Source organism: Capra hircus, chromosome 29 (assembly GCF_001704415.2).
Source record: "Capra hircus breed San Clemente chromosome 29, ASM170441v1, whole genome shotgun sequence".
Taxonomy (NCBI): Eukaryota; Metazoa; Chordata; class Mammalia; order Artiodactyla; family Bovidae; genus Capra; species Capra hircus.
In genome coordinates, this window is record NC_030836.1 from 42,583,266 (window position 1) to 42,604,138 (window position 20,873).

A 20,873-nucleotide genomic window follows, 5' to 3' on the forward strand; every position below is an offset into this window, starting at 1 on the left:
CCCACAGATGGCAGCCCACCAGGCTCCCCAGTCCCTGGGATTCTCTAGGCAAGAACACTGGAGTGGGTTGCCATTTCCTTCTCCGATGCATGAAAGTGAAAAGTGAAACTGAAGTCGTTCAGTCATGTCCGACTCTTAGCGACTCCATGGACTACAGCCCACCAGGCTTCTCCATCCATGGGAGTTTCCAGGCAAGAGTACTGGAGTGGGGTGCCATCGCCTTCTCCGAGTGAAGCCTGCACTGAGCGCCTAATTCTGCAACTTGCTTTTCATTGATCCCCCTTAGCTGACTCGAGTTCCTTTTTTTGGCGGGGGGAAGCACTTAATATTAACTACTATGTTTGTTGTCTTTCTTTCCCCAGTGGAGATGTAAGTTCCCCAAAGGTGGAGATCTTCGACTATTTTGTTCACTGATACACCTGAAGAGCTTAGAACTGTGCCTTGCACATATTAGGTGCTCAGCAGAGATTTGTGAATGAGTGAATTTGCAGATTAGAGAGAGGTAAATGTGTGGCAATAATTAATCTCTGAGGAGGTTAGGTGGGTTCAGGGATATGAGAAGATGATATTTGAACTGGATCTTGAAGTATCAATACATCCTGAATTCCAGATGACATAGGTGATGGGCAATTGATCAGCCTGAACTGACTGGCAATTGAGCGGAATGAAGGTGAGAGAGCTCAGTGGCAGGGCACGAATTACAGGGAGGTGTCAACCAGTGATATGTAATTAGAGAGGATATTTACAAGGTTGAGGTCAGATTGTATAAAGTTTTCTTTTACTTTCTTTTTTTTGGTTGTGCCACTTGGCATGTGGAAACTTAGTTCTCCACCCAGAGATCAAACCCATATCCATTGCAGTAGAAGCAGTCTTAACCCCTGGACCGCCAGAAGTCTTGGGCAAAGTTTTCAACGCAGGCTAAAGTCTTTTCCTACTGCCAGGACCAGCTACAAAATCTGTGGGGCCCAGGGCAATTTGAATAGGCAGGGGCCCCTTGGTAAAAATTTCAAGAGGGATAACAGTAGAGCATTATATCAAGCTTCCTGCTTAAGGCCCTTCTAAGAGTGACTTTGTGAGACTGCACAGGTCATAGGCCCACAAAGTCAGCCTGCCTAGCCCACAAGGGAGCTGGTGAGAGCCTTCTAGCAGCAGAGCTGTAATTGGAGCTGGACTTCAGGAAGATTATTCTGGCTTGTCTGGTGGGGCAGGTTGGAGGGAGTCTAGGCAGGGAGACCGGTTAGGCAGCCTTGTGAGGAAGAGGAGAGAATGTAGGATGGGGGCAGGGGCCAAGGGGCAGAATACAGGGATGAGAACTCAAGGGGAACGGAAGCATGCAAGAGGCAGAGCGAGCGTAGTCAAGTCTCCCTGGACAGGGGCCAGGGAAGCCCGCTGAGGGCAGCTCCATTTACTGCTCCAACCCTTTCCCCTTTTTCCTTACTGCAGGGACCCCAGCCTTTGAGGCTATTTCCCCGCCCAGGATTCAGCGGTGAGTCTCCCTTTGGCCACCAGAGGGCAGACTATTCTCATGGATTTTCCGGATGAATTTGGGGTGGGGGTGTGTCCTCCGGCTTTACCTCTTCCTCTTTTTCCCTCTCACCTCCTTCTGTGTTTCTTAATCAGCTTCTTCCTCAAGGGCTGGGTGCCTGAATGGAGCCGAGGTGGAGCATGGAGCGGTGTCCTGGAGTCCCACGCATTTATTAGGACTGTAAGTCATACCTGTTGCCTTAGGAAGTGCGTTCATAGCTACCTCTCATTGCTCTGTCTGGCTGCCTGTTTCTCTGGTTGACTTAGCCAAGGGTTCTGCTCAAAATGCTGGAGCTGGAGTTGGAAGTCAAGTGTCAGAGGTCCAATCCACACTCTTTTCCTGCAAGCTCTTGGGCCTCTCTCTGTACCTTCTGCAGACTCGCTGCTTGAGGTTGGTCTTTGGGTCTTGTGGGGATTCTGGCTTCTGTCTACCTTAAACTGCTGTTGAACCTAGGGTAGGTTTGAGGGGATGGTTTTCCAACATGTCTGGGGTACAATGGGTGGGGACAGCCAGAGGAATCACACCTGCCAGTCTATTCACTGTCCTTGGTGAGGTAGCCTAGGGGGAAGTGAAGAGTGAACTTGGATTGCCACATGGACTTCCTGTTAAAGTAAGGGGCTCTCCAGAGATGAGAGGGACCTCAAGCTTATGAATAGTGACCTCTCTTCATTAATAGGAAAACAGGCCCGTAAAGGGAAGGAACGTCTCCAGTTGTTCATTCTTTGTGCCATCCTGAAGAATCCTCATTTTTCAACCAGTTTCTCTCTTTTATTTTCCCCATGAGTTTCCTTGTTTTAGAAGGGATAAGTGAAATGTGATTAAAGATGAGAATGTCTCTCCTGCCCAACCTCAGAGGGATATTTAAAAAGGGAACTGGCATGACTCAATATTGCCATAGTGCAATGCCGTTTCGTGCTATTTTGAACAATTAGAAGACCTTTTTTGAAAGCAAAAAATAAAAAAGGTACAAATCCAAAGATATTATTTAGAATGTCATCGTGGGAACAAAGGCACGGATTCTTTCAAGATAGGGACATTGAGGAGCTAAACAGAGATATTATGTGATTTTTTTCCCCAAGATCCCATTGCATTTTCACTGCAAAGAGCTAGAGGTAGAATGCAGGGTTGAGGGAATCTCTGAAGACTTTGGCAGCTGGGAGCCAAGGACGTTTACCTGGTGTTTGCCAGGGACCTTGAGAAGCCCTGTGGATTAGATGTGGGGTACACGGATAGACAGAAGCCACGATGGACGACAACAGGAGATGAACGGTAGGTAGACAGGTAATAGACTAACGCTGCATCTGACAGGTGACTCACATGTTGATAGATAGGCTGGATGATAAACGAGATGTATTTAATGAGCTGACTAAGAGGAACGGACACACAGATAGGAAGTTGCTTTAGAACCAAACGATGTCAATACCAGGGCTTAACAGTTTTATTTTCTACTTAGTCAAATAGTAACACGCACACGTGATCTACGCTCCCTGGTCAAGATTTGCAAATACCCGAAAACTGACGGAAAGAAACGAAGAGTCAGACTTTGGGTACCATCCGAGGGAATGACCCGAGGCTCGCCCGATCTCGGGTGTTGCCGGAAATGGCCGACGACTGCCGTCCGCGGCGGGGCGGGATGGGGGCGTGGCCCGCTCCCGGCGCGCGGAGAGGCTTCGGGTGTTTCCGGAGACTGCCGAAAACCTGCTTGAAGTGGGCGGGGAAAGGCCTGTAGGCGTGGCTGGAGTACCCGGAGTCTCTTCGTAGATTTCCGTAAACAGAGCCGAAGCTTGGTCTTCGGAATCGCGGAGCAGCGCGCGTCCCCAGGATTACCTTCTTCGGGTGTTTCCGGAATTCACCAGTAGTCGGTGGCTGGGAGGAGAAGGCGCGCCTCCCTCCCGTTTCTAGCCGCTTCGGATGTTTCCGGCTGCTGCCGGCGGAAAGAGCCGAGGACCGGCGGTGGTGGCGGCCATGTTGGGAGCAGCAGGTCCGGCGGCGGCTGCCTGTGTGCCGGGCGCGGAGCAGTGCCGCTGAGGGCAGGGGAGGAGCGAGGCAGGCGGCCGGCTGCGGCGGCAGAGAGTAGGCGGAGCGGCGCGGCCCGGCCGAAAGGCGGCACGGCCCAGCCGGGGGTCGGGGGGGTGCGGTCCGGAGCTGCTCGGAGCCGGCGCGGCCTAGCCCGAGCGGCGCATCCCCGGGCTGGCGTGAACGGCAGCCCGGCCTCCCCGCACCCCCGGCCGGGGCCCATGCGGCGGGTGCTCCTGCTGTGAGAAGCCCCGCCCGGCCGGGCTCCGCGCCTTCCCTTCCCTCCCTTCCTCCAAGCTTCTCGGTTTCCCTCCCTTGAGATACCGGCGCCATGTCCAGCGCTCGGACCCCCCTACCCACGCTGAACGAGAGGGACACCGAGCAGGTAAGGAGCCCGGAGGGCTCCCCACATTCTTTGGCTGGGCCCCTGCACCTTGCAGAGCCTCCTCCCTCCTCAGCTCTCTTCGTGCCCCGGCTGCCAGCCTGTAAGCCTCGGCTGCCCTGTCATCTGGCTCCTGGCCCCGTACACCTCCCTTCCGCGTCCTGTCCGGGGACCCACCTCGTCCGGACTCCAAGCTGCACACTTGTCTTTCTGCCGACCACCCCCCTTCCCCCGGCCCTTCTCCCTTCACCGCCCTCCTGCGCTCTTCCGTGTTACCTCCCCAGCTTCCTCTTCTCTTCCCTTTTTCTCTCAGGGGCCTTTTTGGTCTTCCTCCACCCACGCTGAAAGCAGCCACCTTCCTGCTCCTAGACCAGCACCCTGCGATTCGCCCCAGATCGTTGTCCACCTCTTCCTCCATCCCTTCAGCCTCGCTTCCCCTCTGCCCGCACCGGTTCTCCCAGTCCCAGTTATCACCCTCAGGGTCCTTGCCCCGGACTGTGACCTCGATCCCTGTCCCCTGTCAGTTCCCCGGCTTTTTACCCTGCCTCCTCCTGTTCCACATTGTGCTCCCCCTCTTGCTTGCAACCCACCAGCTCCACCCTCATCACCTTTCCAAATCTCTCGCCTACTCTTTGCTCATCACTTTCCCTTCTCTTCTCCAGGAGCTCCCTGGTGCCTCGCGCTGGCATTTGTTGCTTCCGTGTTTCCCCGTACAGCTGTCATGCGCATAGTTTTCCCACAGGTTGTCTTCGGGGTTCCAGTCTTCACTCCCTTCACGCTCCCAGATCCCTCATGTTCTCTTCCCCTGGGGCTTGTTTTTTTAAGTTTTGGCTTGGCCTCCTGTTTCTCACTGCAAGTGCTGTACCAAGCCTTCTCCCTGGGCTCTTCCTGCGGAGGGAAAGACTCTCTATTTCAGCCCTGCTCCATTGACACCACCTGTTGCGCGGTCCTTTCCCAGGCCTCGCTTCATCCTGGTCCTCCCGGTTCTGTCTTCTTACACCATAACACAAGCCGGGCGTTATGCTTTCCTGTTTCTTCACTCAGGACCCTGTCTCTTAGTATCTTCCCCTTTGCTTGTTGCCTTCCCGTTTCTCTGCGCTCACCCCATCTTTCTTAGTACCATTCCTCTTGATCAGGATTGCCTTTCATCTCCGTACTCTTTGCCAGCCTTCTTCACATCATATTTATTCCCCCCACGTATGCTCCTGTCCATCCGCTTGTGGTCGGCTAGCCTTTGTGACTCCCGGGGCCAGGAATTTTGCATGCTGTTTTCTTGAGCTGCTCCCTCTCCCCTCATCCTGGCAATCACTGCTATCATTTGTCACCCAAGCCTTACCCTTTTCTGTGTCATCTCACCTTGCAGCCGAGAGGCGTCCACTTTCCACCCCTCCCCTTTCTTTCACCATCTCTGGTGTCCCTTGCTGCCTGCTCTGGAGAGTCCTCTGCCTGTCACACCTTTCCTGGTGGAGAACTTTACTAGGCAAAAGAAAAAATTAACTTGAAAAAAGAGCTCTTCACCCCTGGGGCTTGCAGTGCTCTTTTGCGTCCTTTTCTCTTGTTGCATCCATTATGTTTTCCTCTTGTTCCCTTCTTTCTGGCTAGCGCAATAGAACCATTGTTATATTCTCTTGCATATTAATGCCTCTTGCATATTAACATTAACATCTTAAAATAAATCTTTCCGCTTTTCATTTTTCCAGTGTTTTTCTCTTTTGTTAGCCCCTCAGTGTCTGTCATCTGGACAGTCAGGACCTTAAGAGGAGTTCTGGATAAGTTTTTTCTGCAGTGGTTGACCCTTTCATAACCTGTGGACGGACGGACTGCTTCTAGGGGGTGAAACAGGTTGAGAGGGAGAGATGGTTGAGTTCCACTGTATCACTGGGTTTGGCGTGGGACTGCGGTCTTTAGAAACAGGAGCATGGTCTCCATCTCAGTCTTGCCCTCAGATGCCAGCTGTTTCTCTTCTTGCTGGGAACCACTTTCTCAAGGCCCTCTCGAGGTTACCTGTTCCATTCCTTCTCCTATCACAACCTTTATTTAGCACGTAAACCCTGCTTAACCAGAGGGCTTTCCCAGACTGCTGAGTCTGAGCTGGGAGGAGGAAGCCAAGTGGCTGACGGGCACCCGCAGGCATCTGGGGCGTGGCGGTGGAGCGCCCGCTCTCGGCAGGGCTGCGGGGGCACTGTGCTCAGCAGAGCAGAGTAGCTGAGTGCCTCAGTGCGCTTTCTTTGTGTTGTTTACTCAGTGTACATGTATTCTTGCCACGGTCTTCTTGTGATGTGTGCATTGATTTCCTCTCTTCCCTTCAAGCCTCACACACACCTGAGCATGTTGCAGGAACCTGGTGCTTGCCTCCCACCGATTTTATGATAGCCGAACCCTGTGAACCATTTGGGAATGTAAGCTGCTACTTGATAACTTTGTCCAGAGAACTGGCTGCATACGGTGTCATCTTGCTCCAAATTATGAATTACTCATCCTGTTTCCAGTCTGTGGATTTAGGTTCCCCCAAGCCACTTCATTGCTTCTGCTGTTATTCTCAGGGTAGTCCCACTACGGACTTGATATTAAGTCTTCGCCTTGACAAAACATAGATTTTGAAAAACCTTACAAGCAGATGTGGTATTTTTGAAAACAAGAAAAAAATATGTAACAGCTCTTCGGGTCATAAGGCCAGAGAGGCCTGAAGCACCGGCCTCTTTTGGACTAGATCATGCTACCAGGTGAGACCAGTAAGCTCTCCTTGGTCGTGTTGCAAGTTTAACTAAAGTGGTTGTGGTAGAAGCCTTAATGTTGCGAGATAAAAAGCAAGGGATGTGGTTGGGTTGGTTTCTTCCCCCCAAAGGTCCTCTGTTACCTTACTTAGATTTAAATTATTTAAATTGGTTTCACTGAAAAACAGGTAAACAAACTCTACTGGTTGTCTTCAAACTCCAGTCTCTTCTCGCTCTTTCTCTCCCCCTTTCTTTAAAACATGTGGCTGATGAGAACCTGTTTCTAGGAGCTCTTTGATCACATCTGAATTAAACACACATAGACCCAGAGAGAGAAAATGCTGAAGCATAAAAATAAACCTGGTGTTGCAGAGACATTGCCTGCTTGCTGTCGACTCTGCTTCTAACAGTGAAAGGAGGAGATGAAAGTTAAGCCCTGCCGTTATTGTGATTTTTGTGGCACCTGATTGCAGATATGCTTTTTCACAGTCATAGACTCTTCTGTTTGCAGAAGGAGGGTTGTAACCTGGGACTGGTAGTTTGGGGCATCTGAATCTGTGAGCTGAGCTTTCTGTTCACTTTTCCAAATGGCTCTGTTGGCCTGGAGGCTTGGCAGCAGTGGAAGCAATCAGCAGGATGACTGTTTGTCTTCCAGCCAGCAGCAGCAGAAACAGGCAAGTGCAGAGGGGTCCAGCGTGCAGTGTCCACCTGCCGCTGGCGAGAGCTTTCTGGAATGCCTGGTGGAGGCCTGCATGGCCCCAGGCCTCCCCCGCCTCTGGGCCTCGGGAACCACAAGGGAGAGCTCCTGCAAGAAAGAAGGAGGCTTTCACTGCCAGCCCTGCCTCTGCCTCTGCGCCTGCCCCTCTGCGGTGGGCGAGGGTGGGGGCTTCTGTCGTCCTTCCAGGGAGTGAGTGGCATTGTTTATTCTCTCAGATGATTCTGGGAAGAGGAGTTTGGAAGTCTGGGTGAGAGAGCAAATCTAACTTTGAGGATCCTGTAAAGAACCACTGAGCCACTCCAAACACACATAGCTAGCTCACGGCTCCCAGGGTTGATTCTGCCTGAACGTTTCACTGAATAATCTGGTTTTAGTGTTGTCTCGGCGAGAGCTTGGTCCCCTCTCGTTTCACTCCCTGTCCTGCAAGCTGTGCGGCAAGACCTGTGCTCTGGGTGATGGCTCTGACCTCTGCCCTTTGACTCTGGCGGGGGCCCTTGGTGTTGCTGCCTTCTGGCTAGAGGTGTGGGTGCATTTCAGACCATATAGTCTTTACTTTCTGCTTTACCCCTGGAATGCGGAAAGAGGCCTGGTTAGAGCAAGGACACCAGTGGACCCTGGAGTTCACAGAGCTGCCATACTACAGCCTTCGCGCCTGGCCAAGGCAACTCCCTGGTAAACTAATAATTTCTCTCTAGTCTGTGGACTTTGGGAAGCAGCTAAGAAGAGGGATACAAGGCAGTCATTGAGATTTGCCCTGCTTCAGATTACACGGTGACCAAAGATTGGGCCTGATTTTTTTTTTTTTTTTCCCCAGCATAAATGTCTTAAATAGAGTTGGTGCCTGTGAGGTAGGGAGAGACTGAGAATTTGTTTTCTGAGAGGTTTGCATGGTTAGAGGTCTTGGGAGTCAAAAACCTTCAGACTATACTGCTTCCCCTTTGGACAGAACAACCTCATTCTCAGTGGGCACTTGACCAGGACTAAGCCATGCCTTCATGAACTCTTTCCCACTGAGCGCTTAGCCACCTGGCTGGCATTTCTCTTCTCCCAGGAGCTTCCATGACTCTCCTACATATGTATTATGTCGACCTGAATGAATATTTTATGCCTAAAGTGCAGCTAAGCCTCAGACTTTGTGGCCCATTATCGACAAGCGAGGTGGGGGCTGGGCGCCACCCTTGGCCCCGTGATAGCGTCTCTGCTAAGTGGACTCCCCCCAGCAGCACTTTGAAGCCCATTAATGGATTGGGATGAGGCAGCCTCAGCAGATGGAGAGCGCGAGGAGGGCGGTCATCCTTCATTCTCCGAGGCTGCCTGATGAGGCTCTCCTGCAGCCAATCAGGTCTGGCCCCAGCTCCCTCCGCTTGGTTAAGCTGAAGACTGACCACTGGGCCTCTTCTTTGAGAGGAGTTATGGAAAGCCTTTGGTTCTCTCTTCGTCATGGTGATGCTGCCATTATTTGCCACTTTCCTGTCAAAGCCAAAATTGAGAGGGATGTGGAAAGGGTGGGTGGAGTTTAAACCTGGCCCTTCCTCCTTCAGCAGAAGTTCAGCAAAATAACAAACCAGATAGGTGGCTGGGTTTCCTTTTCTTCATGGTAGATTCCAGCATTTGTACATTTTGCACTTGAAGCTTGGATTCTCTGGGCCTTCTCCCAGCCTTCATCAAACAGGCGTGAGTCACTGAAGTGTTATCTATGCAGGTTCCCTTTCAGTCTCAGCAATGGGAAGAGTAAACCTTTACAAACCCGGTGGGGGAGGAAGCCACCCATTTCCCACTTGTGGCCTGGGAGGAGGCCGTCTGTCCCCATGTTAACTCTGAAAGTTCCCGTCACTCCCCCACCACAGCCCTCTCAGTGTGGGGTATGGAGTTTCCTTGCTTTTTTTTTAGACTTTAAGATGGTACCTCTGGTTCTGAAAAACCACCAGGAGGAAATCTGGCCCATTGATTTCCAGTTATCAGTTGGAGGAGGAGGAATCCCCGGTCCTTCCCTTCACTAGACCTGCCTCTGCGTTGGGCCGTGTGAATAAGCTGGCTCCCTTCATCTGAACTTCTAGAGGGTTTGAAGCTTCCTTGGCCCCTGTGGGGAGTGCTCCTCTCATTCCCCCTTATTTCATTGATTCTCTCTCATTAGAAAAGGGTGAGTGCTCCCTAAGTTGCTTCAGTCGTGTTCTACTCTTTGCGACCCTGTGGACTGTAACCCGCTGGGCGCCTCTGTCCATAGGACTTCCCAGTTAAGAATACTGGAGTGGATTGTCATGCCCTCTAGGGGATCTTCCCGATCCAGGGATTGAACCTGAATCTCCTGCATTGGCAGTTCTTTACCTCTAGTGCAACCTGGGAAGCCCAGGAGAGGGCAAAAACGTGTATCAGTATATTTCATCTTGTGCAGCAAACTAGTGACTTTAGGCTTACAGAGTCATGAGAGTCACAAGTAGGTAGGAGGGAGGGTGAGGTGGACCCTTGGCTCGGTGGATCCTGGGGACAGTGGGGGAGGGGAGGGGTGGGTTCAGTGACTGGCTGCAAGCCACGTTTTTCTTTTTAACATACGGAAGGCGGAGCAGACCAGCGACTTCTCTGTAGAACCAGTCAAGCTGGTTTTGAACTACCTCGGCCTGTTTTCCTCTTTGCTGTTTGGGAAGTTGGCAATTCAAAGATCTGCCTCCTCTGGGCTCTGCTCACTGAGGCATGAGTTTGGGTGATGTCTGTAAACAACCCCCTTCCCTGCCCTGGTCTCTGAGCTGGGCCTCTCCAGTGAGTGGGCTTTCTCCACACGCCATGCTGCTTTCTCTTGGGCACCTTTCACCAGCATCTCGAAGGTACAGCTCCTTTCCTTTGCAGTTCACAGATTGGCAGAAGGCCCTCCACCTGGCCAGGAGGTCTGTGCTTGGCTCCCGGTCTGTGGACCTGGAAGGGAATCTGGACTCCTGCCTCCTGGCTCCTGTGACCTGGCTGCTAAATCCAACCAGACCCCAGACCTTTTGGATTGGTGCATAGGAACTGTCTGTCCAAGCCCACTGGAGAAGAAAAAAGGAGAGAGAATAGGTTTTGGTCTTTGGCAGTTCGACAGGTACTTCAGCCATGGGGAACCGTTTGGTTGTCCTTGGTGGAGGTACCTATAGGAAGCGTGTGAGACTTCAGTCACCATGTGCTGGCATTTCCTGAGCACAGGAGGGAATCCGTCTCAGGGAGGAGACAGTGCGGCTGGACCGCCAGTGCCGCCGATGTGGCGGGATCGTGTCCTCAGTCTCCCACTGAGACAGCCCCCAGGCCACGCCTGCTGGTTGGCGAGTGAAGCCACCTGCAGGCAGTGCTCTAGCGTCTGGCCTTGGCGTGGCTGCAGTGGTCTCGTGGTCTCTCCCAAGCACCGTATGACTGAAGGGTTTTGTTGTGGGTGCTGATGATCCAGTATGCAGGGCACCCCCTTTTTCTCACCTCTTTAGACCTTAGGGCCTGCAGGCTTTCCCTCACCCCCTCACATCCCCGCCTCCTTTCCACAGATGGCCGCGTCTTTGCACGTAGCTTTGGCAGTGTCTGTGGCTTGCTGCTTTGCTTTGCCCACAAAAGTTTGAGGTACTGTTTCTCCAGTCACAGGAAGTGGGGCCCCTCGGGCCCGTTTGGTCTAGCGTAGCATTCTGATTGAGTTGACTTTATGGCAGAGTTGAAAGGGGATCCCAGCGCCTTTGGATTTCCAATAAATGGTGTCGCTGTGGTCAGATTGGGTGCTACGGCTAGAGTTCCTGAGCTGGAATCTTGGGATAGGTCTCGCTGTGACCTTGAGCTTACTCTGTCCCTGTGCGGCTGTTTGTTCTTCTGTAAAGAAAAAGGAGTTATAATAGTACTGTCTTAGAGGTATAGCTGTTGTGAGCATTAAAAGAATTAATGAGTATAAAGCACTTAGAATAGGGCCTGACAGGATATAAAAATTATTGTCATCATTGTTTCAGTTGACCAACTTAATGAATTTTGTCCGTGTGTGTTGTGTGTGAAGTCACTCATTTGTGTCTGACTCTTTGCGACCCCATGGACTGTAGCCCGCCAGGCTCCTCTGTCCATGGGATTCTCCAGGCAAGAATACTGGAGTGGGTTGCCATTTCCTTCTCCAGGGGGGTCTTCCCGACCCAGGGATCGAACCCAGGTCTGCCGCATTGCAGGCAGACGCTTTATCCTCTGAGCCACCAGGGAAGCCTGGTCTGAGCGCCATGCAACTCTAGGTCGCTAGAAGGGAAATACTTTGGATTATCTCTGTGTTGACTGGGGTTCCGTAGGTGCTTTTCTTAGGATTTCTGAGTTAAAAAAATTTTTTTTTTATTTTTAATTTTACCAGTCAGCTATCTGAAAGAAAATAGGATGCAGTTGGAGAGATTTAGGAGGAGAAGGGGATGTCAGAGGTTGAGATGGTTGGCTGGCACCACTGACTCGATGGACCTGGGTTTGCGAAGGCTCAGGGAGTTGGTGATGGACAGGGAAGCCTGACGAGCTGCAGTCCGTGGGGTCACAAAGAGTTGGAGCGATTGAACTGACCGATTGGAGAGGTTTATATACTTTTGAAAGCACTTTTTTTAAAGTTCATGTATTGACAAGATACCAATATTAGGCAGCTTTATTGATTAAAGGAAAAAGAAACACACGACCCTCTGCTGGTCCGTACTTCTGTGTTGTGAGTCGTGGTGGTGGTGGTGGTGGGTGTGCAGTCTCTTCATTGGCTGGAAGGCCAGATCTAGCCCCTGGAACCCCGGCTTTTCTGAGTTGCTGGGATCTGGGTGTTAGAGGAGGCCCCACCTGGTGCCTGGATTGGATTTCTTTCCTCATGTTCCTTTCTTCACGAGCTGTGTCTACCCTTTGGCAGCAGGAGAAAGCTCCCTGTTTCTCTTGAAGACCACATGGGAACCTAGCAGCTGGTGATTTTAGGTTCCTTTTCCACTAGCCGAGGGGCCTGCAAGGGCAGGTTCTTGTTACCTTTGTTGGCTTTTATGAAGTGAGAAGAAAGCCTCCCTTTGGGAACCCTGGGAGGGTGACAGCCATTTCTCAGCCATTCCTGTAGATTTGTGGACTTTGAGTCTTGAGCCGAGGTTTTGGTCTCAGTTGGCTCCTGTTGATGTTCCTCGCTTGCGCCTCTAGAGCCTAAATGCCTTATCAAAGCAGCAGGTTGCTTAGTTCTTTCACATTGCCACTGTGGCGGGGAAGAAAGGTAAGTGTCTCTGCTGCAGGGCTCATCTCAGAATATGTCTTTCACTGCATTTTCCGCTTCCTTTTGACCCTCTGCTGGCTTGTCTCACTTCCTTTTTTTCTGTTCGGTTGCTTTGAACTCTGTCTCTTCCTTGTCACTGTCCTTCCTGGGTTTTCATCTCCGTGTCGCTCTGCCTCACCTGTTTGTACGCCTCTTTTGCGGCCTGGCTCAGAAGGGGAATTTTGATAGTCTGAGATTGCCTTCATGTGTAGAATCCCAGAACCACCCCATCCTTTCTTTCTCCTATTCCTCTGATTTGTGTAAAGTTAAGAGCTCCCTGCTTTGGAAAACATTTTCTTTTTTTGTCTCTGGAGCCACTTTCCTCAGTGAAGCCTGACTTGGCATCCCAGTTTCCCTGGTGAAGGGGTCTAAGCTAGTTCTGGGCAATCAGGAATGCCAAAACTCTAGACCATGTCTTGGGAGAGATCTGAGGAGGCACTTAATACTTTTGGTAACACTGTGTTGGTTCTCAAAGTGTAGTCTGGGGACCCTTGGGGTCCCTAAGACCTGTTTGTTGCTATACAAAACCCAAATAATTTTCCTTGTAACATTAATGCTATATTTGCTCGTTTCACTCTCATTCTCTCCCCAGTAGACAGTGTTTTCCAGAGGCTAAGTGATGTGTATTGACGTTATCACTCTTGGCTAAAAGAGTAGGTGCTGCTTTTCTTTTTTTTTTCAATGTGTGCTGCTGTATTTTTGTTTTTCCTAGAGTTTTTAAGTAAGTTTTAAGGTAGTTCTTTACGGTGTAAATATGGAAGTTTTTGGGGATGAATTCATCACTTCTTCTGTGCTGTTACTAGCTGTCTGTCTGCAGTATACCTGTTGTAATTTCTGTAAACCTCATTACTGTCCAATAAATAGTTATTTTAAAATCCCAACATTTTCCTAGCACCTTTGAAGAAACATGAGAAGTAAGGATAACTTCCAGCACCTACTTGTAAAAACTTTGGGGGAAACTAATAATTCTTAAAATTATAACTTACTTTAGGCTTAATTCTGTTTTATTCTAAAATAGAGGAAAATTCATAGTATTTTTCTTACACTTAAGGATGAATTGTTGGCTTAAAAAAGAAACGTTGGAAGTTTTGCTTTCTCAAACACAGCTGCTAGCTCTGTTTACTGCAGTTAGAAATGTATCAACAAGTGAAAGGGAGGGATCTACTCTGAAGAAACTTGGCAAAACTGTAAACAAGAAATGAAAAAAAATTTAAAAGAAATGAAATCATAATGAAAGATATCTTCTCATCTTTATAGACACTAATAATGTAGCTTATTGTGTGTGCTTTATTCTTAGTGTTTTCATGTAGTATTAGAGTGCCGGTTGGCTTTCCCTGGTGGCTCAGACAGTACAGAATCTCCCTGCAATGCAGGAGACCAGGGTTTGATCCCTGGGTTAGGAACATCCCTTGGAGAAGGAAATGGCAACCCACTCCAGTATTCTTGCCTGGAGAATCCCATGGACAGGGAAACCTGGCAGGCTACAGTCCACGGGGCTGCAAAGAGTCAGACACAACTGAGCAACTTCACACTGCAGCTGCCACTAGAAGGGTACCAGTTACGTTGCAGCTTCATTCAGGAGCAGTCGTCAGAGATTAAAGAGAAAGAAATTACGCGTTTTAAGTGTACATACCACAGTCTCTTTAAAATCCAAAACTTGTTCCAGCGTTTCCAGCTAGAAATGCCAAAGTCACTGAAGCCTCTTACAGGATGAGGTATTGCTTTGTCCAGAGAAGCCCACTCAGTAGCTGAGAGACTGATAAGTTTTGAACAGCTGGGATTCCTGAATGCACACTGGATGAAAAGTCGGTAAAGTTCGGGGCAGTGCCACTTCATGGTACTGTGTTGTTGAATTAAAGATTCAGCTGCAAACATGAAGACTGAGTTAATGTCTTGTTTATAGAGTTTTACTTTCACCTTAGAAATGAGCAGATATATAGGCATGGCTCAACTCGTATCACCACCACCTATACTTCAAAAAATATTTTCTCTTGTGGGAATGCTCAGCAACAAAACACAAGTTGTGGTAAATATGCAAAGGGTTGAATGACTTTTTGGCTCTCACAGTTTTTCCTGGAGCAGCTTTGTTTCCAGGTGCATTGTTGGTACAGAAGCAGCGAGCAGCAGTGAGAACTGCTGGCGCCGTAACATGAATCAGGGTAGGGGCACCAAACTCTGCTGGTGGTAGTCATGGACTTCACTCTATGCGCTTGTGGTTTAAAAAAAAACAAAACTCATTGTCACTGAAGAATGTCCTGGATGAAGCACTGAAAATTGTGTGTTTGGTGTTTTGTTTTGTTTTTAATTAAATCTCAGTCCTCCAGTAAAGGTCTCTGATATTCCAAGTGATGAAATGCAGAGTATCCATGGAGCATTACTGCTCTTTACCGCAGTCCAGCTGTCTGGGGAAAATGCTCTTGTGTGTTGGAGCCAGCCCAGCTGAGCAGATCATTTTTACTTGAAATAACAATTGATGGACAAACTATAGTTATTCATGCGTCAGTGTTTAGTGGACATCTTGAAATTGAACAGAGTGAGCTGTCATCATTGCCGGTGATAAAATTCAAGTTTTCAAGCAAAAATTAGAATTTTGGAAAACTTGGATTTGTCACACTTTTTTTTGATGAGATTGGTGGTAAGATTAATGGAGTATGATTTTTTGATATTGTATGAAATCCCAGTATTTGGAAATTCTGCATAGTCAGTGAAGGAATATTTCCTTGGTTCAGTTCAGTTCAGTCACTCCGTCGTGTCCGACTCTTTGTGACCCCATGGACTGTGACCCCCAGGCCTCCCTGTCCATCACCAATTCCCTGAATTTACTCAAACCCATGTCCATCGAGTCAATGATGCCATCCGACCATCTCATCCTCTGTTGTCCCCTTCACCTCCCACCTTCAATCGTTCCCAGCATCTGAGTCTTTTCCAGTGAGTCTCCTCTTTGAATCAGGTGGCCAAATTATTGGAGTTTCAGCTTCAGCACCAGTCCTTCTAATGAATATTCAGGACTGATTTCCTTTAGGATGGACTGGTTGGATCTCCTTGTTACTTCCTTGGTTATCAGTTATAAGTAGGTAAAAGAGCAACTCAGTGCAAGGTAACCAGTGGATTTTAATGTAAAAGTACACGAAAGATTCATTTGATAAAATCTCAGATTGCACATTGCAACTAGCCTTTAAAAACAACCACTTGTGGAGTTTTGGTCTAGTATCAAAGAAGAAAATCCTCAATATTTGAAAGGCTATTAAACTTCATTTTCCAACTACACATCTGTGTGAAATGAGATTTTTGTATCTTTCACCCAACCTACGGAAACACGCTGAATGCAGAAGCAGATACAAGAAATCTCTTTCGTTAAGCTTGACATTAAAGAGATATCTTGGAGTACAAAACAGTGCAACTGTTGTTATGAATTTCATTTTGTTTTAGAATAGTTTCTGCATTTAAAAAATGGGTTATTTGTGTAAACAGGTAATGGGTTTGTTGTTATTTTAAATGAATAAAAATACTTTAAAAATCAGTTTCAGTTTTTAATAAGGTTACTGTTGATAGCTATGACCCACATAAACAAAAGATCTTTGCAGTCCTCCATACATTTTTTAAGAATGTGAAGAGTTCTTGAGACCAAAAAGTGAGAGAAACCTTTGTTGTAGACAAAACCTGAGGTGACTGTCCCCAGTCTTGGGCTGGCTATCTGCGATGACTTCATAGGGAGCCCTTGTTTGCAGTTCCCAGCCCCTGTAATCATGCCTGCCTGGGCCGCAGAGACTTTGACCCGAGTGAGCTTATTTCTTCCTCCTCCTTTTTTTTTTTTTAAATAAATTTATGTATTTTAATTGGAGGCTAATTACTTTACAATATTCTATTGGTTTTGCCATACATCAACATGAATCCTCCACGGGTGCACACATGTTCCCCATCCTGAGCCCCCCTCCCCCCTCCCTTCCCATTCCATCCCTCTGGGTCATCCCAGTGCACCAGCCCCGAGCATCCTGTATCATGCATTGAACCTGGACTGGCGATTCGTTTCACATATGATGATATACACGTTTCAGTGTCATTCTCCCAAATCATCCCACCCTCGCCCTCCCCCACAGAGTCCGTAAGACTGTTCTATACATCTGTGTCTCTTTTGCTGTCTCGCATACACGGTTATCCTTATCATCTTTCTAAATTCCATATATATGCATTAGTATACTGTATTGGTGTTTTTCTTTCTGGCTTACTTCACTCTGTATAATAGGCTCCAGGTTCATCCACCTCATTGGAACTGATTCAAATGTATTCTTTTTAATGGCTGAGTAATACTCCATTGTGTATATGTACCACAGCTTTCTTATCCATTCGTCTGCTGATGGACATCTAGGTTGCTTCCATGTCCTGGCTATTATAAACAGTGCTGTGATGAACATTGGGGTACGTGTGTCTCTTTCATTTTCCTTCTTCTAATATATACAGCATTGGCCCTGTCAGGTTTTTGATTGTTGTTTTATCTGTGGTTTGTTTATTTCCCCCATTTTTTTCTCTTCATTCCCTGACTTTTTTCTTTTTCTCATTTTCCCTTTCTCTTATTTGTAATTTTTCTCATTTTTTCTTTTTCTGTTCTTTAGTTTGTTAGGTTTTTTGGGGGGGAGGTCTGCCATTGTGTTTTGATTGCATTATAAAAATCAGTTCATCAAGTGGACTTCCTTCAGTCTGTGTGAAGTTGTGGCTTGGAAAATACATTTTTTTTTTTTTCGTTAAAATTAAGTAAGTAATGTTTACATGTAATGAGTTTATTAATGTTCTTTAATTAAATGAATGGAGACATTGGTAGGTATGATTCATATAAACAGACTCTTTTGGGAGATTCAGGTTATTTTTAATACTGCAAAGACTTTCTGAAACCAAGAAGTGTAAGAACCACCGTTGTAGACAAACCAAGTTAATTCTTCCTGGCTTTGTTCGGTTGATTTCTTGGTAATATCATAATTCCCAGAACCTTTTTAGCCCTCACTGGACTCACAAAGGCACTTGCTGCCTTGATTTGCTGTCGTTCTACCTGAGAAAGCTGGTTCTCTGTGACCAGAGGGATTTTGACTCAAGTTGGCTCGTCTCCTCCTATGAATACATAACTTTGACCTTATGAGGGTTTTTAAACAGTTAAATTTTATTTCTTTTAAATTTTGAACTTTGAAGAGTTAACAAAAATAATCCAAAGTTTTTGTATGTTCTTCACCCAGCTTCCCCTTATGTTCAGTTCAGTTCAGTCACTCAGTCGTGTCCGACTCTTTGTGACCCCATGAATCAGCACACCAGGCCTCCCTGTCCATCACCAACTCCCGGAGTTCACTCAGACTCACGTCTATCGAGTCAGTGATGCCATCCAGCCATCTCATCCTCTGTCGTCCCGTTCTCCTCCTGCCCCCAATCCCTCCAGCATCAGAGTCTTTTCCAGTGAGTCAACTCTTCACATGAGGTGGCCAAAGTACTGGAGCTTCAGCTTTAGCATCATTCCTTCCAAAGAAATCCCAGGGCTGATCTCCTTCAGAATGGACTGGTTGAATCTCCTTGCAGTCCAAGGGACTCTCAAGAGTCTTCTCCAACACCACAGCTCAGAAGCATCAGTTCTTCAGCGCTCAGCCTTCTTCACAGTCCAACTCCCCCATCCATACATGACTACTGGAAAAACCATATGTCGACATCTGATATAACCATAGAACATGTATCAAAACTGTTAGTCAGTCTTGGTATCCTTCTGTTAACCAGACAGCTTCAGATCTCATCAGTTTTCCTGCTGGTGTCTTTTTCCTGTCGAGGATCCAGCCCAGGAACCCATGCTGCATTCAGCTGCCACGCCTCCATAGCCGCCTGTCCTTTCACGTCTTCCGTGACGTTGGCAGCTTTGGGGAATGCTGGTCAGTGCTCCTCATTTATGGCAGTGCTCATAGCCTGGTGCTTTGTGTTTTCATTGTGGTCAGCTATGGGTACCAATTTACATTTTTAAGTATATAGTCCAGTGGCATGAAATCCATTAACAATGTAGCCAGCACCAGTATTTGTAGAACTTTTTGGTCATCCCAAACAGAAAATCTGTATCGATAAACAGTAACTCCCCATCTTTCCCTCCCCCAGCCTTCGGTAGCCTTTTTCCTACTTTCTCTGTGAATCTGTTTGCTCTGAACACTTCATATAAGTAGAGTCACACAGTACTTGTCTTTTTGTTTCTGTCTCATGTCACTTAGCATAATGTGTTCAGGGTTTCATCCTTGTTGTAGATTTAATAATTAAGTTTTAAAAGTTAACCTAGATTTTACTATGATGATATGTATTAACTTGATACGTTGGAAGGTAGTTATTAATACACAGTTGTAATGAGTTCAGTACTATATTTTAAATGAATTAATAGATTAACGTTTTCTCAGTTGAAGTTATAATACAGTAGCTCTAATCCGCATCAACAAAAGCTATTTGAGGCCCTTAGTAATAAGAGCATGAAGGGTTTTCCAGGAGTGTGAGAATTGCTGTTGTAGACAAGTAGGGAGTTGACCATCCCTGTGCTTGATTGGCTGGTTACTGCCGATGACCTCATAATGAGCCTTTGTTTTGCAGTTCCCAGAGTCCTGGCTGAAATGCAGGAAGGCACTTGCTGCCTTGGTTTGCAGTGTATCTAGCTAAGGAAGCTAGACTTTAACCAAGTTTGGCTCGTTTCCTCCTCCTAATAGGGGCATTTTCCTTTTTTTTTTTTTCCATTAAAAAAATAATTTGGCTTACTCATTATGACAGTAGTTTGTGTATTTTAAGCTTATATATTGGCTATTGGTCAATTCCAGATTTGAAAAGTGCAAAGCTTGCATAGCCTCTATCCTTGAAAAACCTTGGTACCCCTAATAGCTGAAGGCTGGTCGGCTCCAGGCACCCACTAGGGCCAGAACACCCAACAGTCTGTCCTCAGGGTGGCTGCCGAGCCTCCACACTCGGTTCCTGGTTCTTCGTAGCTTAACTCTTTGTTGGCCCTGTTTCTTAGTGAACCTTGCCTGCCAAACCCCACTTCCATGAAAGTGCTTGGCTTTCCCTTGGAAGAGGTTAAGCGGATTTATGTATGTGACAGCGTGTGGACTTTTATCTTTGCTTGATGAATCTTTAAGAGATACAGTTGCAGTAAATATATTTCTAAACTACTTTATTGTTTTCCACCTTGTTCTTTTGTTTGTATTCATTCTCTCAATAAAGCACCTCTCACTTTTAAAAGCTTCTCTTAGTACCACTAATAGTAGACCTTTGGGCCTCCTCTAATAGTCACTTGGATCAGCTTTAAGCAAATCTGCTTATACTCATCTCATTTGCCCAGGATCACTACTCATCAGAATCATTAAAAAAGTTTAATCAAGTGATTACCTTATATCAGTTTGTGTCTACATATAGACTTGTGGGATTATAGCTCTATTTCCCATCACTCAGCAAGTCCCATAATCCTCTGCTTTTTACACAAAGCATATTTCTTTTTGGATACACATATGGCTTTCACTTCAATTCCCAAAGTGAACTTGATGTGCTTTTTTTCTCTCTCTTCAGCCCCTGGTCTGTATGGAAGACAGACTTTTGCTTTCAAAGGAGATTTGTTCACTCGGCTAGCTAAGGCAGTGACTCAGTGATGGTGCCTCCTGGATGGCCCTCTAAGTACATGAGTCTGTTCCAAGTGGTTGGGAAACTCTTAAAGGCAATAGACTGAGTCTTAAAGAGGAGACAGTGCCCCCACCCATTCCCGCGAGGTGCCGTTTGCTCTGAGGCTAGTGTCTTCAGCTGCCATATCATAACAGCCAGCATTTATTGAGCACTTTGTCCCAGACGCTTGTTTAACTAGCTGTTTTACATTCATTAACTCATTCAATCTTTGTAAGATAGTAGATCTTATTATTTTCCCCACTTTGCAGATGAGGAAACAGAGGCCCAGAAATGTTGAGTAACTCTGTTTAAGGTAACAGACTCATGTAGCCCAGAGTGTTTGTTGGTGTTAGAACAAGACTTTCCTGACCATGAAGAGCACTTTGGCTCTGGCTTCACTTGTGTCCAGGAGTGGAAGATAGATACCTCCGGACTAGCTTCCAGCCGGGGTGGGGCAGAGCACGCCTCCCCCTCCGGCTTCAGAGTCCTGCGTGGTCTCTCTGCCCTCTGAGGCCTGTTGTAGAGATGGCATGGTGTGGAGGTGCAGCTCTCTGGGTTTAGCTCCCTTGTCTTAACAGCTTATGGGAAACTTTTTTTTAACCTTACGATTTAATCCTGGCTTCCGATTTTCCTGTTCATCTCTT

The 20,873-nt window shown here is 47.5% G+C and overlaps 1 protein-coding gene across 13 annotated transcripts in view; it reads left to right on the forward strand.

Annotated features, from left to right (window-relative positions):
• Window positions 1,687-20,873, forward strand: part of MARK2 (microtubule affinity regulating kinase 2) — a 57,976-nt gene continuing 38,789 nt past the window's right edge. For 7 of the 13 annotated variants that reach the window (XM_018043180.1, XM_018043186.1, XM_018043183.1 and 4 more), the window contains exon 1: window positions 3,302-3,926. In XM_018043180.1, coding sequence (XP_017898669.1) covers window positions 3,873-3,926 — 54 coding nt within the window. In that variant the 5' untranslated portion in view covers window positions 3,302-3,872. Of the gene's footprint in view, window positions 1,706-3,294; window positions 3,927-20,873 lie in introns of those variants that run through there. The other 6 variants (XM_018043182.1, XM_018043191.1, XM_018043192.1 and 3 more) reach the window with 2 other exon arrangements.